At 43.3% G+C, this 26,917-nt stretch overlaps 1 protein-coding gene across 3 annotated transcripts in view; it reads right to left on the bottom strand.

Moving 5' to 3' along the window:
- Positions 1–26,917, bottom strand: part of MRTFA (myocardin related transcription factor A) — an 83,847-nt gene that overhangs the window by 3,039 nt on the left and 53,891 nt on the right. For 2 of the 3 annotated variants that reach the window (XM_083400434.1, XM_083400435.1), the window contains 12 exons: positions 11,587–11,642; positions 10,696–10,771; positions 9,486–9,647; positions 8,184–8,359; positions 7,380–7,538; positions 6,680–6,933; positions 5,734–5,905; positions 4,053–5,159; positions 2,616–2,711; positions 1,479–1,637; positions 736–912; positions 342–402 (listed from right to left, as the gene is read on the bottom strand). In XM_083400434.1, coding sequence (XP_083256560.1) covers positions 342–402; positions 736–912; positions 1,479–1,637; positions 2,616–2,711; positions 4,053–5,159; positions 5,734–5,905; positions 6,680–6,933; positions 7,380–7,538; positions 8,184–8,359; positions 9,486–9,647; positions 10,696–10,771; positions 11,587–11,642 — 2,655 coding nt within the window. The remainder of the gene's footprint in view (positions 1–341; positions 403–735; positions 913–1,478; positions 1,638–2,615; positions 2,712–4,052; positions 5,160–5,733; positions 5,906–6,679; positions 6,934–7,379; positions 7,539–8,183; positions 8,360–9,485; positions 9,648–10,695; positions 10,772–11,586; positions 11,643–26,917) is intronic. The other variant, XM_083400436.1, reaches the window with a different exon arrangement.

Here is a 26,917-nt window from a genome sequence, read left to right as displayed (position 1 = left end):
CTGAGAGAGAGAAAAAAAGCACTTAAATCCATGGATGCTTGCAATATTTTTACTGCTCCTAAACATGGCCGCAAGTCTTAGGGCTGTGCAAGTGCTGCACGCACCAACGGCTCAAAGAACCCATGAGCACTGTTGCAGATTAAGCTGCTACATCCTTTTGAAATCTGCTAAGTGGCACAAATGTCTCTTTCAGCACCAAGTGTACACACAAACCTACAAAGGAAATTTGTCCCTTAAACTGGCTTCAAACAAAGGCTCATTAGTGTTCTCTTTCAGATGGCCAGTCTCACTGCTGCAGAAGCCACAGAAGTCCCTAACATAAATACAAATTGTCTACTTACCTCCATGCTCAATTAAGATGTCAAACAGGTCATCCATTTGCTGACTGGAACACCCATTTTCCTGAAAGAGAAGGAACGGGTGCTTATTTAGACATTGCATTCACCAACTATGCAGCAACATTTATCTTCCAATGATCTTCTGGCCAAACTGCACATTCACCAGACTGTCAGTGTCACTTAGCAAAAATGGCACAACCACAGCCTTGGTATGAAGGGTGGACACTTGCAATCTGTGTCCTACCTCAAATAAATGGAAGATGGCTCTAACCCTAGGGAAGCTGTTGCATATTTGATTCCTGAGAATTTTAGGACTGACAAAGTGTGCACTATTTTTGCAAAACAGCACCAACACCAACATGCTTCTGATTCGTCAACACAAAGGAGCTACTCTCACCTCAAGGGGCTTTGGCTGCTGCTTCACGGCCTCTTCATAACCTGGTGGTTCTTTCATCAACACGGAAGAGGCAGGGAGAGGCAAAGGTGGTGGAGTACCAAAGAAGGATGGGTTCTGCTGCTCAAGATCCATTTGGGGTGGAGATGGAGGAGATGGAGATCCTGGTTGCGAGAGAAGCTGTGAAGAAAGAAGAAGAAAAGCAATGAACAATATTCCCAGGTGGGCCATTTGCACACAACCTCAGCATACAAGCCTCCCTTCTCAGATAATTCACAGCGGAGCCTCTGATATTTCCTTTCCTGCTTCCCTCTTCATAGGCATCATAGCTACTTGCACCACGGTCAAGGGTATACAATGCATGACCTCATCTGAGTCAACATTGACTTGCCTGGCTCAGGAAGTACTGCATTTCTGCAACACAGCAATTTTCCTGCAGGCCAGATCCAAGTCCTACATTTTGCAGAGCGCAAAGTTTCTCATGAAACGTTACCCACCAATCCACCCCTGGTTCAGTTCTGCCATTATTTGTCGGTTATGGGAGCAGGAGAGGTCAGGTCCAAGTGCCCTGGACAAGCAAGTACATGTATACATTTCCAAATAACTCCCCTAAACAAAAACAAAATGTTGGAAGCAGCAGCATTTCAGTAGGACACGCATTTCTACAGGCCTGGCCTATGACATCTATTGTCTCATGTTCCTCAACATATTCATCTGAATTGGAGTGAGGCTTGTTGGCAGGGTACCTTTTTGGGCATGCTGGACTGGCCAGTTTTACCACTTGTTTTCATGGGTCCTTTGTGAAAACCATTCACGAAGAAGGGCTGCAGGTTGGGGGGCGAAGAAAAAGACAAGACTGTTTGAGGCAGCTGCCCCGTGACTATCTGCAGGCCTGGCTTCTGAACCTATGGAGAGGCACAAGGGATAGGAAGCAGAAGGAAAAAGTCAGACTCAGGCTGGTCCAAAGAGAAGTACCACATGCCAAGTGTATTCCCAAAGCACCCAGGCAAAGCTGGGCATAATCCTCAGCAAACCTCAGCAGGGAAGTTTTTAATATGTGACATTTTAGTGTATTTTTCATCTTTGTTGGAAGCCGCCCAGAGTGGCTGGGGAAACCCAGCCCGATGGGCGGGGTACAAATAATAAATTATTGTTATTATTATTATTAAACAAGAAGAAAAAAGATTCTATGCTAAAAGAAACATTCTAGATGAGAAGCATGGCAATAACAGTCCCTCTGAAGGAGAAGGTACATAGCTTGGGAGTATGTCTGGACCCATTACTGTCATTTGAGGCTCAACTGGCATCAGTGGTACTAAGTGTCTTCTATCAGCTTCAAGTGGAGGCTCAGCTGTGTCCCTGACTTGTATTGTCTATGCTCTGGTAGCTTCTGGCTGGACTACTGCAGTGCACTGTAAGTGGAGCTGCCTTTGAAGACAGCTTAGAGGTGTCAGGTTATTGACCAAGGTGGGATGGTGTTTGTTCACGACATTTATGTACCATCTTGATCTGTCATGCAGCTCAAAGAGGTGTACATGGTTCTCCTCCTCCCCATTTCATCCTCACAACAACTCTGTGAGGTAGGCTAGGCTAAGAGATGGTGACTGGCCCAAGATCACCCAATGAGCTTCATTATTTTTTATATTATTTATTGAAATTATATACCGCCCTATACACGGAGGTCTCAGGGTGGCTCACAGAACAAAATTCATGGCTGAGTGGGGATTCAAACCCTGTTCTCCCAGGTCCTAGTCCAGCACTCTAATATATAATACCACTTCTGGCACAACTGCGCTGGATACCAATTAGTTTCCAGGCACAATTCAAAGTGTTACTTGCCCTAAAATGCAAAATGTTAGCTGACCACCTGTTTTGTTCCCTACCTTCTTAGTGGGCTCCATTGGCGGTGGCTGCAGAGGCGACTGAGAGTAGCTTACAGGTTGTTGGATAGATGCTTTCACAGGTGGTGAGGACACTCTCTGAGAGAGAAGGATACACAACATTTTAGAGGTTTTTAACACACACCACCCCACACTCAATCTTTAGAGCTAGTTGCTGCAGACACAAATTAAATATGAAATGACATTGACAGAAGTCATGCGCAGGAGTGGAATGGGTGTGGAAGTATTAACTACAGGGGAAGCAGGGTCAGTGTCACAGGGAGCATAAAAGCAGGGCTTGTAAACCCAATGAGATTTCTGGGAGCAGGGGCAGGTGCATTTAATCAAGAATCAACAATTATGGTTGCCACTGTCACCACTGGCACGCAGACTTTAGCATGAAGTGGCAACTAAAAGCCCAAACTGCTGATGTTTTCCTTCACTGTCAGACTAGCTCTTCTGCTGATGAACCAGTAATTCTGCCACACACCCATTTTGTTCATGCTCTCACTGACTCTACACCTCAGGAGGGCCCTTCTCCTGTCTTCTGCTCACTTTACCAGGCCTCATAAACCCCAGAGATGAAATTAAAGAGCTGCTGCTGTTTGGGGGGCCTTTTCTCTCTCCTCACCCCACTAAGATACTTGAGTTTTCTGGGGAAGCTTTAGCTCAGCTCCGACTCACTCTAGCTCTACCCTAGAATAGTGTTTTAATAATATAAACAAAGAACAAAAGAGTTGCTGCGAGGAAAGAAAGTAAAACTGGAAAGGAATTCTGCAGGCAAGATTAGTCTTCTATCCTGGTCTGTTCAGGAACAAATTAGGTCCTGTGTAGAGGTGAGTTCAAAGGACTGAGAACCTGCTCAAGGCAAAGGAGTTGAAAAGATGTGAGAGAAAATACATTTTGAAGAGCCTCTGCACAAGAGCTATGAAAAACCAGGAGTAGTTCCTTTGGTGAGAGAGGCTGTGTTCTTAAATTGTGCAGGCAAGATATTGTGAGTTCGGTTCCAGACCACTGTAATAAATTGAGTATTACAATAAAGCAAGTTACACTTTTTTTTAGTTTTCCAGTGCACATAAAAGTTAAGTTTACACTATACTGTAGTCCAGCCTTCCTGCAGGGAGGGCCGGAGGGGAAAAACCTGGCTCTAGCCTGTGGCCAGAAGAGGGACGGCAGTGACGGGGGGCTTCCTTGAGGCAACTCAGTAATTGTAATCAGCCAATCCATACATTGATGGTACTCCCAAAGAAAATTCCCAGCCATTCTTTGTAGAGATCATTTTGTGCTGACACGACACTTCCATAATTACAAGCACAGCTACAGGAATTAAAACTATTCAATTCTAAAGCAATGTGATTTGAGTCTGTCCATTGTTTGAAAGCCCTCCTCTGGTTAGATAGACAGCCTTGACTCAAGAATCATCACTGCATGTATACCTACCCTCAATGGCAAGGGACGGCTCCCTGCTTTTTCCTGAGGCGAGAGGCCCTGCCTCTCAGCATTCTGATTGGTCACGGTGAGAACTATGTGAGTGCCAGTGGAATCTGTGATGAGGGTGGGGGGAGGGGCTCCTTTGATGAGGTTACTGAAGCCTGCACCTTGCTGGCCAATGAAGAAGCTTGAGGTCTGGCTTGGCGGCTCAGTTTCGGCAGCTGGCACCTCTTGCTTCACCATCACTGCTTTCTTTGGCACTGAACTTTCATCTGAGGTGTCCATTTGGCTAGTGGTCTGTGTGGGTTTTGATTGGTCGGTTTGGCAGTTGGGCTGCCCTGAAGATTGGCAACTCAGAAAGCCCCTTTCACTCTTGACACGGGTGCCAAAAGTGAGCGGCTCGGGGACAGCGGCTGTGCCCTCTTCTCCAACAGACGTGGCAGGCAGGAGCTGCTGAGACCGCTTTTCTTTCTCCAGCTGCAGCTTCAGCATCTCCACCAGCTGCTGCTTCTGTTTCAACATGCGGGTGAGCTCCTCAATCTGCTTATCTTTCTCCTGCAACATCTGGTCTTTATCCTGGACCTCCATGTCTTGCTGACTGTTGTTGCAGCAGAGCTCTGCCTTTGATGTTGAATTAAAGCTGCAAGTGGTGCCTTTGGAGCTCTCTTCCTTCACCAGAAATTGCACGGGAGATGCTTGCAAGGTAAGCTGAGTCAGGGGAGAGGTCACCATCTCCCCAAAGGCATCCCCACTGGTCGAATTCTCATCCCCGGCACTCATCAGGGAGCGCTCTGAGGGGGTGGGCGACACAGGAGGAGTCGAGCCTGTGCTACCAAACTTCATCACACCATTGCCAGCGACTGTGGCCACAACAACTTCGGCTGAAGTAATGCCAGCGCTGACCAGGGCAGGCCCTGTGCTCAGCCTGGCAGCTGGGAAGGCCACCACCACATCCGCAGCCTTGGGGAGGATTGCTGTATTGGGCTTTGGAGCGGCAGCTGCTCGGCCAGCTGCACCGTTCTGCTCCTGATAAGCCTTGAGCCGCTCAATTAGATCCATCTTGGTGCCGGACACAGGCAGTGCTCTTAGCTTCAACTCTTGCTTCAGCTCTGCCACCTAACATAAAACAGCTTGCAGTCAATCAAAAGCTGTATCGGCTAGAACAATCTCATTTACAACACCTACTTCAATTCGTATGCAGCAATGTATACAGTTCCAAAAGAATCTAAAATACTGTAAGAACAATACAAAATAGTAATTAAAATAACTAGCTCATCTTTTAAAAATTTAAACTACTGAACAGGCCTCAATAGGCATAATCATCCTTCTGGAAGCAATGCTGTATTTAGCACAAAGATGGTGAACCTCTGGCCCTCCAGATGTTGAACTGCAGCTGCCATCATTCATGACTAAAGTGGCCAGTGCTCAGGGTTAACACAAGGAGGAGTTCAATGATATCTTGAGGGCTACAGGTTCTCCATCTTGCATTTACCACTTGCCGCCAGGTCCACAACTATCAATCCAAGAGTTTCATCACAAAAGCAGAAAGGCCACTTACTTATTCAACCATATTTTAACAAATTTATATCCTACCTTTCTAAAAGAAAATATGTGCTCACTCTTTCTTGTAACATTTATGCCCTCACTTTCTTCATGAAACACCAAGCTGGCCAATAGATGCTTTGTTTACCTTCATGTCGTCGAGATTAACAGGGAGAGCTCCTGGTTTGCCCACTGGAGTGTTGCTGTTTTGCCGCATCAATCCATTAGAACTGGAAGAAACAGAAGAGGTGCTGCTGACAGCAGTGGAGAGACTACGCATGGGTGGGGCACTACTGCTGCTCTGCTGCTCTCCTGGAGGCCTGAAGGGAGAGGAAAGCGGGAGCTGAACACTGGGCAGCGGAACTGATCACAACACACTGTTCTTCGCCGCTACTAGTGGGAAGCCCAATGGACATCCTTATGATCTCTTGAGAAGGTGGTCAATAGTCTGCCCTCAAGATACAGTGCTACACAAATGACCCTTCCTAGCTCCATGGTTGCTTGGAAATTCAATTTTGGCAGTGTGCTTGCCAACTGTTATTGACTGCCCTTTTTATTCTAATACAGCAGACATATCAGATATCTTGCGTCATTGCCTATATTCTGCTTGTTATGAAAACAGCCAGATATACTTGCAAAATGAAACAACGGTGTATACTGAATTCACATCGAATGAATACTGGTGATCTGATACTGAGTCAATTCTATGCACAAGCTTCCATTTCAAGTTTGAGGTGATGGACAGGACTTAGAAGAACCTTACAAAGTCATACTGCCAACCACACCTGAAATGCTTATCTAAATACTTTAAACACACTGACACTAAACTCTTGAAGAACTTCACAGCTTCTTGACTGTCCGAAGCACCTCTCCCACGTGCACAAAGCAAGCTAGTTCTGAAAGCTGCAAGCACTAACATGTTTGCAATACCTACATAGGCAAGTTACTCTGAGAATGAGGGGACAGTGGATGGTGTACAACTCCCGTTCTTGGGTGGGATTGGTTGGATGGAGAGACAGATGGATACTGCTAACACAGGACCGCCCATGATATGGGGGGGGGGGAGAGAAATAATAGCGTGAAGCAACCCATACTTTGGTGGAGCTGGCAGAATGGTTTGATAGTTGTAGTGCTGCTGCTGCTGCTGATTAAGGATCTGAAGCTGCAAGAAAAGCTGTTGTTGCTGCAGGATTTTGGCATAAGATGAATCCATGGGAGGAGCTCCTTTGTCCTGTTTTTGGTCCGGTGGGATGTATTGGTGATATTTCAACTTCTTGACTTTCGGTTTCGGTTCCTTGGATTTTTTGCTGCGCTGGGACTTCTCGCATGAGGACTTGGACTGGCTTTGCTATTCAAAGTGAAAACACAGATGAATCAAAGGGCGGGAAGGTAAGAATAAAGAGTGCAAATGCAGAAACAGTTATTAGTATTTGCTGTCATGTTCCATATGGCTGGTTCAAGCTACCGGACCTTTCCAGAAAATGTAGAGCTACAAGCCACAGAAGGGGACACACAGTTAGCTTTTGCTGAATTAACTACAAATTCTTCGGGGGGGGGGGCAGGGGCGGAATACATGCCCATTATGTAACAATACAACAGCAAATGGGAGGCTAAATCCCAACTGCTACATGTGGGATAGGGTAGGGGTGCGTTTATGGACACAGCAGTTGGAAAGGACTTTTCTTAAAAAAGGTTCCCTGCTAGCAGTTTAGCATTACAGAAGAACAAGGCCAACAATTCCCACCCAATCTTAAACCCACATCCCATCAATTTAACCCCTTTATAGAAAGGTACCTTTATAAGGGTTGGGAGTGGTTTGGCAGCAGGAGCAACAACACCATTGGTGAGATTAGGAGGCACTGGAGGCGGCAGGGGTGGCAGGGGAGTTGGTGGCTGCTCAGACAGAAAAGGGGTCTCACTGGAGTCTGCACTGATTTTCAACTGACACACGACCTGCAACAGTAAATCCAAGTATGAGATGCACATGCCCATATTTACACCTGAGCGTTTCCCTTTCCAAGATATGGAAGCAGTTTTATGGAGTCGAAATGTGTCGATTACATGCCACTCCCAGAGGAAAGGCAGACAAATCCCATTTTTGCAGATTTGTTGCTTCTCATTTGCAGCTGCATGCAAAGAAACAGTACTGTGAATGGGCTCAATTCAGAGGAAGAGCTACAGCTCAGTAACAGAGCATCTGTTTTGCACGCAGAAGGTCCCAAGTTCGATTCCCTGGCATCTCCCAGGTAGGGCTGGGAATGTCTCTTCTGAAACCACTGCCAGTCAGTCTGGACAATACTGAATGAGATGGACCATTGGTCGCCTTCAGTGTAAGGCAATTTCCTATGCTCCCAGTATCAGCTCCACTGCAGTGAACCCCTTTGGGTTCACATTCAACTATTTTCAGCCCAAAGTAAAGGAATATAGAAGCTTTCGTTAGCATAATTTCAGTATTCAGGTGTTTCTGCTCTAATCCACAAATGACTCCTTTGGAATCCACTCCTTGCAGAGGACTTTTTTGTATCCTCCAGGAAAAGGCACCTATGTGGCTGGTGCAGGCACCAAGGCACACAAGAGCCAAGGCTATAATAATCTCACCTGAGCAGGGGATGCTGTTGTGGGGGTGGGAAGTGACTCGCAAACTCGAGCCTCCATTGGGGATGGCACAGATCCCTGGGATTCATGGCTAGCTGGCTGTTCTGGAGACAGGGCATCACTGCTGTCCTCATCAAAGGAGGAGCTGTCTGCTACTTTTGGGTAGTTCACTTGACCTACTGAAAATAATAAATTTTCATTTATTCACTAAACAAATGGAAAGGGGTCAAGGATGATTAGCAGAAGATGGTTCTGGACATCACAAGAAATCTGAGACAGTGAAAAACCAAACAAGCTTTAGACAATTTTTAAAAAAATCAATGTCACAACCTGAGAAGAAATAGTTAACACCAGGATTAACAAGAATATCATCATCTGCCTCTCTGTAGACAGGTGTAAGGAAAACTGGAGCAAGCTTTGTGTCATCTCCTGCCTGAAGGCTGGAATGAACAGTTGAGATTATGAAAGCAAAAAGGAGCACTGGAGATAGATATTTTGGCAGTTGTCTTTTTTTTTTTAAGAGCATTAGAAGGAATAATCCGTGAGGCCTAACTGCTATAGACACTTGTGTTTATTTACGATTTATATCCTTCACAAAAAATATTCCTGTATTTCTTAACAAGATTTTTTTTCTGTGAAAGGAGGTTGGGAGAAGAGAACCAAAAGCCCACTTTTATGGGTAGAACATGAGAAAAAGGAGAGTTATAAGACTGTATGACGGAGGAGAAAGACAATCCAAACCTCTAGAGTTGCTTTATGTCAGGCTTATTTCCGCTACTCCCTAACACTTCCCAGAAGATTAACGTTTTCTCATTCAAAACTATTTCCCTTTTCTTCTCTGAAGGATGCTACAGCAAAATAGTCTACCTAAACTAACGATGAAGAGACCATACAATGGCGATTCCTCTGGCCAGAGGATGGCACTAGCAGACCACACAGCTGTTCATACTTGTTTTTAAGAAGACCAAACCTTCCAGCTTTCTCTTTTTCTCTTCTTACCCCTCTCGCTTACCAAAGCAGGACCACTCAAATGAATGGCTGTAAACAAGTAGATAGGTTTTTAGGAAGAAAAGCAGAATGTGCAAGCTAAGAGAAGACAACCACCCTACAGCAGCTTTTATAGGCATGGAGATCAACTAGTGTTTTTAATACACTGGGGTTCTGCTTCAAGTCTGCCACATGCGCTGGATAAGGTAAAATGTATACACTGCTTTCCTTGGTCCAGTGGCACAGTGAGAGGTGCTAGCAAACTGCCAGAGGACCCAACACATACATGCAGGCCTCCACCTACCCCACCAGCCTTACCAATGAGAGCTTCCTTCAGGCTTGATTCTACAGGCAGAATGTTCTTCTCCACCAATTCCATGGGACCTGGCCGCTGGGCAATCTTCTCATTGAGGTCATCGGCCAGTCTGGCCCGCTTCAACTTCAGCTGCTTGGCCTGAAGGGAAGGTTCAGCAGAGGTCTCTGCTCAGGGGAACAGCAAAAAATATGATCACCTCTCAAGTACATGACCTCGGTAAAAAGTTGGCAGTTCACCGTCTGCATGGATACATGCCCTCCACTAAGTTCTATTTGTTGGCAGAACACTCTCCTCCATCAAGAGCAAGCTGCATACAATGGAAGTTATGTTTGGTCTGCTCTTTTAGTGTCATGAAATTTATTTATTTATTTAAGTTAGTAGCTCACAGTAAACTCTCTCTTTTTTTCTCAGAAAGAGCTTGAATTGGCCTGTAAAAACCAGCCTCCATTTATTGCAAGTCTCAAGCCCCCACCAAAAGAAAACTGGGCAAATGATGCACAACGGTCAGTGACGTGTAAACAAAATACCTAAGTAAGTTCTAATAATTCTGTTCCTGTGATTTATATTACCTGTTCTTAATTATGAATTTAACATTTTTGTGACTTGCCCTGGGACCCATTGGTGAAGGGCAGGTAACAATGATGATGATGACGACAACAACAAACTGCCCAATCCTGTTCCAACAGCACACTAAACTTCTACTGCCATCCCTTAAAACATTCAGAAATAATTCTCTGGAGAATTTGCTAACCTGCCACCCATCACTCCCCCCCCCCCCCCGCTAAAGAACAGGTATCTTAAATGATATGCAGGGGTTGCACCATGCTCATAGATGCAATGGTGTCCTTGAAGTCTTCCCCTGGTGCCTATGATGTATCTGAGGCCCCACCCCTGCCCAAGTCACAAGGTGAGGAGGATGGTTAGCTTTTTCTTCCTTGAGAAGTACATGGGGCTCAAGGAGAAAGCTGGGACCCACAGCACTTGTTCAAAAATCTATAGCAATTCAAGAATACAAACAGTGTGCCTGGAGGACCTTGATAGCAAAGTACTTTGCTCAATGTTAAAGCACTGACCCGCACCAACAGTACTGGCCCAACCCGCCAGCCAGCCATCCCCAGCTGAATAAGATTAACATATAAGAGCCATGAATGTAAAGTTGTATCTATAGAGGGTGAAAATTTACAAGAGAAGACTGCACGCCAAGAATCATACCTTCCAGAATGTGCATCCTCACTAACTCTGATCTCTCTGGCCGGGACCGGATCTTCCGTTTCAGGTAGTCCTCTGTCTGCAAATATATATATATGGAAAACAGCATGCTGAACCCAAGTAGGAAGACAGGACTGAAGCAAATAACATACACGATTTTTAACAGGGAAATTATCTTGGATTTTTAAGCATATGATGAGATATAACATTCCCACAGATTTTTACTACCCCTGCCATTGCAGCAGGCTAATAACTCCAGAACATTTAAGCAGTAGCAGAGAACCTCAAGCAGAATGGGTCACAGAACTTAAAGCACTAAGCGCTTTGAGATTCTTATGTTGTGGTATGTTAAATTCTCAGGTTGCTTGGGTATAGGGAGAAACACATCTATTGATCAGGAAACTCTGGGAAAGTCAGTTACTTATCTTGAATCCTCAGTCACCTTACAAACTGTATAGCAAATCTGGAGTGATTTTACCCAGGCTCTAATTCTATTAACTTTAAACAAATGTTAAAGGAGAAAGAGAAAGAGAAGATAACAATTCAGCAGCCAGTGCATTCACTTCTCATCCAGCTAACAAGAGGCTCTTTTGGGAATGAACTGAAATACTCCCAAAATGAGACACGGTGCCTGCATTCAGTTTCCTTATTTCTCAAGAATCAACGTTTTCCGCTTAGCTTCTGTATTATCAAGCTCTCAGCTAAAGAGAAAATCAAGCAAAGTCCAAGGTACCTGAAAGGGGCAGACATGTTTATAATTAAGAGAAACTATCACAGGTGGTGTGCAGAATGGAAACACACAAGATGCTCAACAGAGAAGCACTTAGAAGAATATGCAAACAGTTTTGAAAATCACAAACGCAGTAACTCTCTTGAAGCTAACTTGTGGCTTACCCTGGCCCGTTCCAAGCTCCTTCTCTGTTCATGAAATGCAGCTGGACTTTTCAGAGCTGTTGGAAAGATAACAATGAAGGAATTACAAGAGTTGGTCTCACACATTTCTAAACATGCCCATGCTACTTAAGTGTCACCCAATTCAAAGTACAGGTGTTACAATTAAATAATACAAGATGCAGTTTCAACATGGTTTTACTGTGTTGGCAACCGCAATAAATCAGAAGCATCAGGGCCAATTTGACAACCGAGTCAGTCAATGCTTGTTAGAGAAATATATGCTTAGGATATATTCATTCTTTATTATATATAATGATTTCAAAACAGATATCAAACCTCTTATTTCTGTTCTAGCCTTTCATAAAGTCAAGAGTCTAAAAATTTAGCATAATAAAGCCTTGGCGTTCCATTAGCAATAACCTTGGAGATAACAGTTCAAGTCTTAGCCATGTTCTTAGCGACCACATACCAGAAAAAGAGGTAGGGGTGTGTGTGTGTTTTGATTATGGAGGCTAAGAAGAAAGAAGCAGGGTTAAGACTAGAAGATGTGAGGTGTGACGATCAAGTTGGAATCATGATGCATGCAATCTGGACTTTCGCTACTTACTCTTGGGCTATGTAATGAATATTCCTGTGCATGTGAAGAGGACAATATTGAGACAAACCAGGATTTTGGCAATCGATGTGGGTTGCAATGCAACCTTATGACATTCTGGTTCCTGTGCAATGAGACTTGGTTTTCCATTGTATATAAAGACAGCTCTGTCTCAGTGCCAATTCAGAGAAGGCTACACAGCAAACCACCAAAGAAGAAACACTTTGTCTGCAGGCATCTCCTTCCTGGACATTTTCAGCATATGGACCAGATCTTCTATCAATTTGGGATGGTTTGAATCCATACAATGGAGTAAGCTCCCATTGCTCTGTCCTAGCTTCTGCCAACCTAGCAGTTTGAAAGCATCCCAGTGTGAGTAGATAAATAGGTACTGCTGCAATGAGAAGTTTAATGGCATTTCTGTGCGCTCTGGTTTCTGTCACGGTGTTCCCCTGCGCCAGAAGCGGTTTAGTGATGCTGGCCACATGACCCAGAAGAGTGCCAAAAACCCCATAGTAGCCTTTGACTGGCCTTAACCATTCAGGGGTCCTTTACCTTTTTAAACCTTACCTCTGACATTTTAAATTCACACCCTGGTATGCTGTCAACCTAAGCCAGCTGAGGAAGTAGCCATTTTTACAAATTGCTTAGAGGCACTCTAGGTTTATATAAATCACTTAAATAAATGCAACCCCACACTGTTCCTCACAGAAGGCACATGGACAAGAAAGATTTGATGAAGGGATAATATGACTTCACCAAAGAAGTCTCAGTGTAGCTGAAAATTTCGGCACAAGTAGAACTGAGAATGCAAGATGCATGAAGTCTGACATGTCAACACCAACATTACACACAGCCACATACATTAGGATCTGATCATTTACAGCAGGTCCACGTGCAGACAGGAGCAAGGAAGATAGGTCAAGCACACTTGTCTACCAATGCAAAAGTGGTAGAGAATCTAAGGAGTAACGTAAAGAATGAACACCTTCCCCGTCTTTTCTCACCACTGAAGAACTGCCAAGAGAGACCCTATTTTAGGACACTGATCAACTGCTGCTGAGCACTGTACAAGCCTTGGAAGAATCCTTTGGCAGGGCTTTTTCTCTGCCAGATTCCAGTAAGCTCACATTGGCTAGGACTAATAGGACTGCTGTCTGCCAACAAATCTTTTCTCAGCACATTGTGGTAGAGTGCTGGTTGCCAGCTGAGTACTTGTAATGTGGAATGGTAGCTTCAGTTGCATAGAATCCATGGGTCTATTACAGTGAGCAGAAAAATCTGGGACTTAGGTCCTCCAATCTACCACCAGAAGCCATTCAGCTCCAGGTTAGTGGTCATGCTGGAACCAATCACAGAAAATGATACCACACCAATGCTGCCTAAATAATGCATCTGTTAAAGGTGTGGTCCTTAATAGCTGCAATTTCCTGGCATTTTGGAGCTTGAGTGGACATGGGAAGTCTTTAACACAACATGTCAAAGGGTTTTTGTTAATTGAATTCTGTTATTAAGGTGGTCCCTCTATTCTGATTTTGTGTGTGTGTACACACATGGAAGACTAAATAACTTTATGTGGAGCACAGCAGACCTCTAGTAAAAACATTGTCAGCAAATGTAGACACAGGATGCTTTTTCCAGCACACACATCTTTGAGAGGCTTCTTAATAGTGCTGTAGCTGTGTAAGGATAGGGTAACTGAGAAAAGCTCCTAAAAGAATGCTTTCCACTATGTGCTCCCTCAGTCTCAAAGGTATTCAGAAATACAAGGTATAAGGGTAATTTGGTGGTGGCAACAGCAACCTGTTTAAAGAAAAGTCCGATCACCAACAGTAGAGTAGTAACCAGTGCCAAGACGCCTATGATACCTTTGTGATCCATAGCAAGACAACCAGTAAGAGGAGCTTACCTGCTATTTATCTTGCAGTAGTTAAAGGTAAAGGGACCCCTGACCATTAGGCCCAGTCGTGGCCAACTCTGGGGTTGCGGCGCTCATCTCACCTTATTGGCCGAGGGAGCCGGCATACAGCTTCTGGGTCATGTGGCCAGCATGACCAAGCCGCTTCTGGAGAACCAGAGCAGCGCACGGAAACGCAGTTTACCTTCCTGCTGGAGTGGTACCTATTATCTACTTGCACTCTGACGTGCTTTTGAACTGCTAGGTTGGCAGGAGCAGGGACCGAGCAACGGGAGCTCACCTGTCGCGGGGATTCGAACCGCCAACCTTCTGATCGGCAAGTCCTAGGCTCTGTGGTTTAACCCGCACCACACCCCAACAAAAGTCTTTTTTAGTATTCTGAGTGATGAAATTCTATTATTATTATTATTATTACTATTATTATTATTATTATTATTATTATTATTATTATTATTATGAAAAGGAGTAACTAAGAAGCCTGTTAGCTTTCAATTGAATCCCCCCAAAGGGAAATTCTCATTCTCACAGGTATTTCTTTGAAAAACACTTGGCTTGTGCTTCATCCCAATGCTGGCAGTAATGCAAAGAAAAGAATTCCATTCTTGACCTCTGAAAATGCTGAAGGGAACAAGTCTCTACTTCTCCCACAAGATTCTCTTGGAAGAAACCAAAGATCACTGGTATAGTATGTATTATCAGACTCCATCCAAACTAACCAAACAGCGTACATTTTTCTTGGCTACATAAAAAGTACATAACAAATGGCCCAGAACTGTCAAACAACTCTACCATGTCAGTTAGGAGATCGACCTTTTCTAGCATGGCCTTAATATATTGTGTAGCTATAAGTAGCCAAGTTTATGAACTGCAGTAACCCACACTCTAGAGAAATAGACTGTCATTTTCAGATTTCATTTTTAAAAGACTTCCATCCCTCAGGATTGTGAAAAACATGGAAACATAACAGAAATCATTGCTGAAAGCCGTAAGACTAATATCAAGATATGGTCCACAAGACAGCCTTTGCAGATCCAGTTCAAAACCCACCATTGTTCTGGGCTTATTCCATTCCACCCTAATTCAATGCTTTGGGGCGGTATTCAACTACTACTAAAGGATTTCTGCGTGTACAACAGAATTTCCCCTCTCCCACCCAAATCTGCTCCAGAGGGTTGCAGGAACTCATGAAAAAGATATTTTGGTAGGGGGAGCGCACAGGGAAGGTGAAGAGGAGAACATTCCATGTTACATTGCTGAGAGAATGTTTACTTAAACAGTACATTGAACACAACCCTTTATTTCCCAATATGGAGGAGAGAATCTGCCCCAAAATTATCAAAGCTTCATAAAAATAAGAGCAAGGGATATAGTACTGCCAATCAGGGAGAATATACATATTAAATGTGTGCTGTGTATGCACCCAGCTGTTCACTTATTCTAGCCACTATCAAGGAGGAATGGAGCAAGACAGCACCCAGTCCCTCAAGGACTGCAATGTATAAAGAAAGCACTTAAAGAGGTTGCAGAGTCACCTCTGCAAACCCCTAGGTTCCATGTAACAACCTGTATATAGCCAGTCTTAGATGCGTAACTGCACAGGCACCAAGAACCTCACTCACTCCAACCTCTATGCATCAGCAACATGACACAGAAAAGTAGCCATAGACCAGTATTCCTTTCCATACCCTACCTTTGCTATATTTTGAAGATTTCAAAGATCCATAAAGGACATCCATTAAGGTGCTGGCAAGCAAACAGTCTGAAAATTGATTCTAACCCAGAGTAGTTGCCAAACCTAACCATACTATCACACTTATTGATAATCAAGATAATTTAAAACTTACTTGAAAAGGAACAGATTCCAACAGTAGGACTTAAAGTGGGGCCCTTTCAAGTAACACTGGTGCCGCCGCCACCAATGTATCCCTGTTTGATCTGATGAAGTGAGAAGGAGGTACAGTAGTACCTCTGGTTACGTAAACTTCAGGATGCAAAAGAGGCAAACCCGGAAGTATTTGATCAGGTTTCGCCGCACGCATGTGCAGAAGCAGTCCTCAGGTTGCGGAAACCTTGGGATCCGACTGGACCTCCGGAAGAGATCCCATTCACAACCAGAGGTACCACTGTACTTGGAACAGGACTTTCTCTGAGTATTTCAGTGGTAGGCTCATGGCCCAGGCTGTGTTTTCAGAGGCAGTATGCCTCCAAATATCAGCTGCTGGGAATTGCAAGTGGGGAGAGTACTGTTGCCCTCTGATCCTGACTGTGGTCTTCCCATAGGTTGGCCACTGTGATAACAGGATGGGCCACTAATCTGATCCAGCAGGGCTCTTCTGATATTCTATAGGGGGGAAACCCAAGACTTTTAGTTACACCTTAATTTAAGCCCAGTGTTAACAGCAGCAATTAAGACTATTCTCATTTAGAAACTGAAACGCAACCAGGGCCACTACAGGTAAACCAACTCAGTTCCACTAGCCTTTACAAAGGAAGATGCTGGAAAGATAATCAGAATTATCTGCTCTTTTTAGGCGCTAAATCGGAAGAGATTTCATTCCTCGAGTATTATTATTTTAGCACTAGCTGAGAAACAATTCAAAGCTATGAAGCAAGTTGTATGTTTCTATTATGTTCTCTTTTCTTAAAAGATCCAGGTGTCAGTATATTCAAGTGTTGTTCTAGGTAAAACAACTAGAATGAGAAACACTAACCTCACAAGTTCAATATTTTAAAGGAACTTAATGGTATCACTACTCATGTAGATAAAAAGCCCATCTATAGGAGCTTACAACAGCTTACAATGTGTTGCCCTGTAGATGTTGTTGGACTTCAACTCCCATCATCCCTAACCATTGGCCATGCTGGCTGGGGCTGATGGGAATTTTTGTTCAACCTTGGGGTTTCCCCCCGACAAGTGTTTGGGTTCTCCCAAGTCTGCTGAAATCTTCCTCTTGTGCATGGATGATGTCATTTTGTCTACAAAAGGACTGGTAGCCAGAACTGAGATCACTGTAAGTATACAATATGATAATGCTGTAAGGTCGCCATAGCCCTGTGGCCCCAGGCGACAGAGAGGGTTTACACTTGATTTATGGTAGGGTAAACGCACATGCTCATAAATCCAAAAATACTCTTACCACTAAGCAGTTGGGCTGTATCTGAACAACAGACTCAGAACATTGTTTATTTTTTCTAATAGAAAAGCTTTAGCTGCAAAAGAGTTCTTTTTTTCTTGTCATCAAGAGTTCCATTTCGTTTTGCTTTGAGGAATATACACCATTTCTGAAAGCATGTTTAGCTTCAGTGTCATATGCAAATCTGTCCTCAGACAGCACACTGGATCCCAAACAATCAATGCCTTCCAAGGAGAAAATAAACATAGATCACTTGACTCAGTGCTTTGAAAACAGTTTGCATATACCTGTTTTGCAGCAAAGCATGGGAAATGCATGGGGCATGGGTGGCGCTGTGGGTTAAACCACCGAGCCTAGGGCTTGCCGATCAGAAGGTCGGCGGTTCGAATCCCTGCGACGGGGTGAGCTCCCGTTGCTCTGTCCCTGCTCCTGCCAACCTAGCAGTTCGAAAGCACGTCAAAGTGCAAGTAGATAAATAGGTACCGCTCTGGCGGGAAGGTAAACGGCGTTTCCGTGCACTGCTCTGGTTCGCCAGAAGTGGCTTAGTCATGCTGGCCACATTACCTGGAAGCTGTACGCCGGCTCCCTCGGCCAACAAAGTGAGATGAGCGTAGCAACCCCAGAGTCGGTCACAACCGGACCTAATGGTCAGGGGTCCCTTTAACTTTACCTATGGGAAATGCAGCATGGGAAATATTCCTCTGGAGACTCCTTGATGTAGGTGAAGATCTGCACTACAGTGAAACCAATCAAAGAGGCTGTTCATGAGCATGGCACAGGTTTGAAGAGTAAGTATTTGCCACAGAATGAACAGAAAATTATATTAAACACTGTAGATATTATAGTTGCCTTTGTCCATGGAGTTTTCTTGGCAGGGATACTGGAGTGGCTTGCCGGTTCCTGCTCCAGGTGGATCACGTTTGGTCAAAACTCTCCACTATGACCTGTCCATCTTGGGTGGCCCTGCACGGCATAGCTCATAGCTTCTCTGAGTTATTCAAGCCCCTTCGCCATGGCAAGGCAGTGATCCATGGAGATATTATAGTAGCTTGCCAGTATTCCCAGGAAAACAGTGAGACCTGTGCCTTCTCTGTTTTTAAAATTAGGAGCATTAGCTACAATCCAGAGAGTCGGTATAATAAAGGCTTGCGTATACAGTATATCTCATAGCTTCTATTTGTGATGCACGATAAGGGCATGACATTGAAGTAACAACTTCCGAAGCTCTCCCAAATGTGCTTTAGATTTGCAACCTCTGAGTGAGAGAAGAGAGTAGATCAATTTATCTTAATGATGCTTTATAACTTCCCTTCCTTCCTCTGTATCCTTGTTCTTGCAGCACTCTCAGTCATCACAAATATGAAACTAACTCCCTGCAACTGTTGGCACATGCAACCCTGAGGCATGGTGACTGAACCTGGAAGCTCAGTGGATGCAGAAGCTCCCAGGGTTCAATCCCCAATATCTCTAGGTAGGGCTGGGGATGTCTTCTGTTGGAAACACTAGAAAGATGCTGTCAGTTGGTGTAAACAATGCGGACCTAGATGGACCAACGGTCTGACTCCATAGAAGGCAGCTTCCTGTTCCACCAGAGCAAACTTGTATTAAAACAAATGTCTCTCTTTGCCAAAGATCCTGAAGTTCCCTGTATGTGAAGAACACATAGTTCATTAAGTCTGGCATAATTTGTTATGCAGGGTAGCTTTGTAGTTCACATTTAAAGTAAACTACAGTATCTTTCCCATCTAGTTCAAATGGTGAGGAAATGAAGCAGGGCAGAAAAATGTTCCTTTTTAGCGGATTAAAATTATGGGAAAAGGCGAAGCCATTTAGATAGCATTTCCTCATTTTTGCTACTTATTAACTGCTCTTGAAACACACAGAGAACTTAGCTGAAAGCATGACCAACTAAATACCAGGAGCCATGGGAACAAATGGATTAGTTTATACATGAAATGTAGATAATACACTTCCAGAAAAAGTTAAAGCTGTTGATAGCTCTGTTTTGTGTTCTGCAAGGATTTGGTTAAAGCGGACTACTGCATTCTGAACATAGCACCACTTTAAAAAAGCTTCATACAACCACAGAACACTAATTCAACTGAATGCTGTATATTGCTGGTTCAGATTGTTCATCTTATTGACCATTATATTGGTCGCAAAAACAAGAAGTCATTTGCAATCATTCTAGCATCATGGACCAGAAAGTCAGCTTCAACTAGACTACAGCGATGTACCATTTACTCTCTCTCTCCAGTATATTTACTCTGAGCTCCCTTGACCTACCAGTCGATAACATTAACTAGTTGTAATTCTCTTTAAAATGTGTTTTAAGTACTTGTACAATAGTTTTTCATAGTTATTAACTAATCCCAAAATAGAAACATTCCTTCCTATGTTAGACTTCTTACTAATCCCACAAATCAGAAGGAATTCTATTGAGAAAGCTTAATGATTAAAAGACAAACTGGCTGCATTCAGGCAGAATACTTTTGCTTCCATTTTAGATTGACCACAGTTTGCCATTTCATTTCAGACCCAACAAACTTACCGGTAATTCTTAATTACAGATTTTAATTACAGTTTCTTAAAACAAGACATCTTCATAGTTTAAGAAGCTGGGTTTTTTCAACAAACCATAGTTAAGGGTTCAGACATAATGCTGAACTGTGGTTAATCTAACTTAGTAGCTTCTGATCTCTTCCTTGTGGAAGGAGGGGAGAACACATGAGGCCAAGGTTTGCCGCAGTTCATCCTCATAATGATATATCATTGTTTGGTTTAGTGTTACATGTGAATTGGGTCAGTGTATCTAGATTTGGACATTGCAACAATCTGTGGTTAATTTAAAAGGAACCAAAAGGTTTCTACACTCTTCATCATGGCTCCTGAGAAGTGGTGAGAACTCACTGCAGCTCATTGCTATAACTCTGAACCATGATTTAGGATCATGTATGAAAGACAAGTCCATTATTTCTGCAATACCCCAAGCTGGTAACTTGAAGAAATATTGTCATTTGATGCCAGGGACAAATGTGAGTAAAGTTAAAAGATAGGTAATCTTTATAGTCTTTTCAAATTCTTGTTGACAGGGTTCCATCAATGTCATTCCTACACTGATCACAAAGGGGCACTACAGAGCAGCACAAGGGGTCAAGGATGGGGTTCCTGCAGCAATGCCCTCTCCACCGTGCTTGTCTCACAACAAGGAGAGAGAGGCAGAGGTCTATGTAAAGCACTAACCACAAGACCACTGTGCTTGCAAGGCTATATTTTCACAATCAATTTCTGTGGATTTCCTTCCTGCTTGGTGGTTTGGAAGTGTTGACAGTATCCAACAACCTGCAAAATGCATAATGGAAGGAACAGGGCAGATGTCTCCTGTGGTTTCACCACATAATTTTGTTAAACATGCTCTACAATATGGACATTTCTGTCTTGGAAGATAACTGCACTTGAAGCATGTCGGGAGACTAGTAGTCTTTTTTTAGCCTTACATATAAAACTGTTGTGGAGGCCACTACACCTAATGTCTTTTGTATAGGAGGCGGTGCTAGTTGTGGACACACAATTCAAGTACGGTACAATTCTAGTGATGGTTCTTCTCTGTATGGGTTCTGGGCATCTTTTTCTCAACACTTAGGTAAGCTTCACAATTAGGGCATCAAGGTAAAACATAGTGCATGAAGTGGTAACAAGGGCAGGGGTGGGGAACTGAATCCAGCCAGCAGGCCAGATTCATATCCCTCCACCCTTGTGCGCCATGTAACAGGTGGGCAAGACCACACACCACTCAATCCCCTAACATCACAATAGTACCAGGTGACCCATGTGGTACACAACATTTTGAAACATTGCAAAGTCTTTCCAGATGGCGTCTGCATACAAACCCCTTTTTCAAGTCTAGGCACATGCCTAGTGTCATTCATTTTCTATGCGGCCCTTCATCAGAGAGGATCACAAGGCATTTTACAATATAAAAACACAAAAATACATAAAAAGCCAAAGACTGTTTAATTAGCCAAAGGCCTAATTAATATGATGGCAAGTGGATATGCCTTGATCATATCAGCCTTGCAGGCCAAACGATAAGGCCTGGAAGGCCTAACTGGGCCTTAGGGACAGACTAAAAGCAAAATATATCAAGACAATGTTCCCACTGGACAAAATTCTGGTATCTTCTTTACTCTACATTTAAAAGCATGAGTTAGCTAATAATGGTGTTGCAAAGTTTCTGTTTTGTAGCCTATATGCTATACTATTTTTTATTCCTCAAAAAACAACCCCAAACCCTACTCAATGTGAGTTGTCAGCTAATTCTCACAACAACCCTGTGAAGTAGGGTTGGGCTAAGAGACAGTGACTAGTCCAGTAAGATACATGGCTGAATGGGGATTTGAACCCAGATTGGCCTGGTCTCATTAACTACTACATGACACTATTCTCTACCAAATTCATGTGAAAATTTCAAAATATGAAAGTAGGATGCCCAACAGTACCTAATATTCCTCTCTCAGCCTCCCTTTTTGCTGTCATTTGGAGAAGCTAGAAAACAGCTGTACCCTCTCGCACTTGTTCACATTCAAATTTCAGTGCAAATAAGAGCTGTCTCTTTTCCACTTGCCAGAAGGCTCAAGGGAAAGGCTGATCCTCTTCCACTTCCTTTCAAGTCAGAGATTGTGAAGGAGTAGGGAAAGACTCCTATGGTTCCTCATTGTTCCCAAAATACCACAAAGGATAAGAATCCTGCCTTTCCCTCAAGCTCTCATCAAGTATCAGAAGACTCAAGGGAAAGGCAAGGTCTACTCTAGTTTGACCAGGTGTTTGGATAATAAAAGTGTGGGAGAGGCCCCTCCCATTTCTTACTTTTTCCATAATGCAGCACAAATTAGAGAAACCCTTGTCTCTCCCACAAGCCTCCTCGTGCATGCCAGATAACTTAGAGGAGGAGATTGGCAGCAAGCACCAGCAGAAATTGGCCAGTAAACCTCAATGCAGATACAACTAACATAAAAATATGTCGTACACTGATCAATCTACTCAGTATCTGTCTGCAATTGGAGGGGGGAGAATCAGAACCAAGGGACCACTGTAACCCCCCTGACCTCTCTAGTCAATCCTTGAGACTCACCCTAGGACCCATCTCTTACCAGCCCAGTAGACACCTCTGATTTTCATGTAGCTGGAATGTAGAATGTCAGGCTGAACAAATGGGAAAGTCCCAATTTTGCCCATGAAAACAGTGCAGCCCTTGGGCTGAAAAGGGTTTCCCATCCTTGAACTACAATGGCTGGTGGCTGAGGCTCTCCAGCATTTCAGACATAGCTTTTTTTCAAGCCCTACATGGAGATACTGGGAATTAAGCCTGGGATGCCTGCATATATAACACGTGCCACTGAGCTATGGTCTTATCCTTGATATTCTAGTTGAGTTGTGTGTGACAAATACAGTGGTACCTCGGGTTACGGACGCTTCAGGTTACAGACGCTTTAGGTTACAGACTCCGCTAACCCAGAAATTGTACCTCGGGTTAAGAACTTTGCTTCAGGATGAGAACAGAAATCACGCCGCCACAGTGCGGCGGCAGCAGGAGACTCTATTAGCTAAAGTGGTACCTCAGGTTAAGAACAGTTTCAGGTTAAGAACAGACCTTCAGAACGAATTAAGTTCTTAACCCGAGGTACCACTGTATGCTGGCCTTCAAGAAATGAAAAGGTTAACTTCATCTAAAAATGGTGCTTTTAAGTTAGCTGCTTGAGATAGCCACAATGCATTAGGAAATGCTGAACTGTAGAGTATATGCAGGTTTACTAGCTCCCAGTCTGACAAAGCCCATCACGTTTTACAAGTTTACTCAGGGCAAAATAATATTTCACTATTAGCATACCAAGAAAGTTAATGAAGGCACACAATGTGGTTTTAATTCCACTAGTTTAAAAAGTATAAGAAGTAAAAGTACAGCCAACAGCTTGCATTATTCTAAAAGGAGATGGGTTGTTTTGAATGGGTATTTAAGCAAGCTTAAGTGTACTTGAGAAAAATAAATGTAAAAGCTTCCTATTTTTTTCTGCTCCAACCTCAAATGCAGATCTGTTTTGGAACAAACTGCTCTGACCTCAAATCTGTTCTAGGAAGAATGCCCAAAAATGCAAAGATAGGATCCATTTAAGTGAGTAAAATGGGACCTATCAGGTCCTTGACTGCAATCCCTCTCCTCCCTAGGCATTTCACAAGTTGAGTAAGTTCATAAATGAACTATATATCTAGAATATGCAGCCCTCAGCCTTGCCTTATACATACTGAACTGTTTAAATTAAGGAAGTTTAACAAAATACTCATATAATCTGAATGAATGGGATTGGAGGACACAGCAAGCAGAAGCGTCTGGCCTGTTGTGGTTTCTCTAATTTGCAACACTGCCAAGTTAAAATGAACAACTTCTAGAATCTCTCTGAATTGCACACTGGCATTATGGTCAGCTCATACTATTAATAACGCAAGATACCAGACCTCATAATGTAAATTCAGTCCTCTTCCTTCTCACTCTGGTGATTAAAACCTTTATTTTTGTTTATCATGTGCTTGTTTTATGTAAACAATTTTTGGAGGAGAAACCCAGAAGGATGGCTTCCCTCAAATCAAGGTCAAGGAGTGTCACTATAACATACCTGAATATACTTACACTGAACGTGCACAGAGGCAAGGATGGAGGACAATTTATGCATTTCTACTCTTATGGCAGCCACTATTCTATACTAGGACCGGCAAAGGGGCCTTGATTCTAAATTTCCATTAAGATTAGCAATAGTCAATCTCTACGGTTTTATCCCACCAAGATGCAGAATCAGGGCTGAACTATGCAAACATGGGCTAGTTCAGTTCTCCAATGCTTTCATTAGAACAAAGTATGTATGCATAAAGGGACCCCTGCCCATTAGGTCCAGTCGTGGCCAACTCTGGGGTTGCGGCGCTCATCTCGCTTTATTGGCCGAGAGAGCTGGCGTACAGCTTCTGGGTCATGTGGCCAGGATGACTAAGCCGCTTCTGGTGAACCAGAACAGCGCACGGAAATGCCGTTTACCTTCCCACCGGAGCGGTACCTATTTATCTACTAGCACTTCATGCTTTCGAACTGCTAGGTTGGCAGGAGCAGGGACTGAGCAACAGGAGAGCTCACCCCGTCATGGGGATTCAAACCGCCGACCTTCTGATCAGCAAGTCCTAGGCTCGGCGGTTTAGACCACAGCGCCACCCGCGTCCCATGTATGCATATATTTAAGCTATTTATATACCACTTAATCACTGAAGTTTCTAATCTGGTTTCACTCTGGAACATAACGGGAGGTATGGGGTAAAACCTGAGCCTCATCCCTGTCACTGGAATCACTGTGACACTGGAACAAGCCAGGCCTCCATCTCAACTATCTCCTTGTGCCCCTATACTTTATCCCAAAATGGTTTCCAAAAATAAAGCACTGCACCGGGGGCCTAAACCAACCCGCCAACCATAACAACAGGAGGACTGGCCTCCATTAACAAGGCCCTATGTATACAGGGATGCACAGCACCCTACAGCCCCTTCCTCTACATGCATACCTTATTATCAGAGTGATGGGCATTTGATTAAAAGTACAATATGAAGTGTTTTATAGTTTGAAGCAAGCATTCTACACAGAATGCTTACTCTGTTTATCTACGAAAATGATTGGGAAAATGTACACACACCCCTAAAGAAAAATTATGGGGAATGATGGGAGTAGTAGTTCAACATCTGGAGGGCCACAAGGCCCCCATTCCTGATCTATGCTACAGGTAAACCCTGGCAGCCAAGAGACCTGTGCCTGATAAAGTGTAGTCAATAAACAAAAAGAATGCAAATAAGTAGGACTGAAATAAGAACTAACTAATGAACCCAAGTAGTCAATCAAAGTTTTTAATCAACCTCCACTCAACCATAAAGCTCACTGCGTGACTGTGAGCCAGTTACACTTTCCCAGCCTATCCTACCTCAAAGGGTTGTGGTGAAGATAAATTTATGTACGTTGCTTTGAGCTGATTGAAGGAACGGTGGGATAAAATATAATTATTTTGAATGGATATGGCACTTCATTGATCTAGCAATGACTACATATCATAGGAAGGGATGACAAGGGTTGTGTGGACTCCTGACAGAGATCTAAAGCCAAGGTTTTGCTTGCTGTCATCAAGGTGGAAGGCACTGGTGATACTGCTGCCTGCTCCTCCAGTCAAAAGCCTAGCCAACCAGTGGGGAAGACCGGGTTGGGGGTGGGAGGCAGAAAAGGATGGGTACTGGTTCCTAGAAGACCCTCTTGCTGCTTCTCACTGAAGCACAATAGTCTGGGGAAGGGCAGGCAGGCTGTGGGTCCCCAACAGCTCCACCCACTGCTAGAAAGGGAAATCTCCAGCACTTTGGAGTTGCTTCCTCACAGACATGGGTCACCTTCATCTCTCAAATTTCAATATACAAAAAATAGCTGCACACTGACATTTAAAATGAAAATTAGATACATCTTATTAAAACACTATGAACTGAAACCTACTTCTTTTCTTCCACATCCCCTCTCTTCCATTTAACACCCCCCCTCCCGATGCAACAATATAATTCTTTTGTCTAGAACAAATATTTCTTCTGATCTATCCAATGTATCAGAGTTGTATGTGTTTTTCTTTCTGTTTAAAAAAAAAGTCCTAGAGAGTATGCCTGAACATTTAAAAGTGTCCATTAACATTTTAAATCAGAATTTCATGTGCAAGCTTAACTTATCAATAAATAAAGTAAAATTGATGGTTAATTGACTGGAAGTGTTTTAAAATTGAATGGCAGGCCCACAAATGAGACATGAGGATGACAGTGAAGAAAGGAAAAGGTGAGCTAACCCTAGTTTTGCAATAATACATTTTCAACTAATGGTATTTGTTTTATTTGCTATCAATGTATCCTTGACAAGTTTTTTAGACTCTCTCTGCACTAGAGGAATAACATTCACTAATCTGCTTGCCAAATATGTCTGTTTATACTGAAAAGATCAAGTTTTATATTAGTTTTCTGCCTATAATACACCTATTCAAAACACCTGATTGCTCTTAAATTTGTTTACATCTAGTGCCATTGCCAACAAAGCAAGTCAGCATGCATACAGAATCCAGACTCCTGCCTATTGGAACTACAGAGGCAGCAACGGAAATAGCCCAATTAGCTGCTGTAACACTTCAAATGTATCCAAAAACTTCTCAAATCCATTATAAAGAAAGTCACTTGGAAAACAGTCATTCAACATGCAATTGTTGCTGCACATTTTACTACGGTTGTCAATACTGAAATTAAAGATGCTGAACAGGTCAGCATGAGGCACTGGGGAATCTGTTAGAGCACCCTTTACACCGGGGTTCTGTTTGAAACCACTTTACTCACAAAAGGCACAAACAAAGCAGACAATCATGGAACAATTTTTTAGAATTTGACAAATTTTATAAACATGCCAACTAAAATCATATGTCTGAACATGAAGAACAGAAACCAAAAGTGAACGGAATAATTTACTAGTATCGAGATACAGGAAAATATATGTGCAAGAAAGGGCCCTCCAAACTCCTCTTTATTTGCTTTTCAGCTTTTGGAGAGCCAGGAACTTCCCCCAGAAACAACTGTGTACTTCCAACTAA

The sequence above is a fragment of the Podarcis tiliguerta genome (assembly GCF_965153285.1).
Source record: "Podarcis tiliguerta genome assembly, chromosome: 10".
In the NCBI taxonomy this organism is placed as follows: domain Eukaryota; kingdom Metazoa; phylum Chordata; class Lepidosauria; order Squamata; family Lacertidae; genus Podarcis; species Podarcis tiliguerta.
This window is presented reverse-complemented; position numbering and strand designations above follow the sequence as displayed.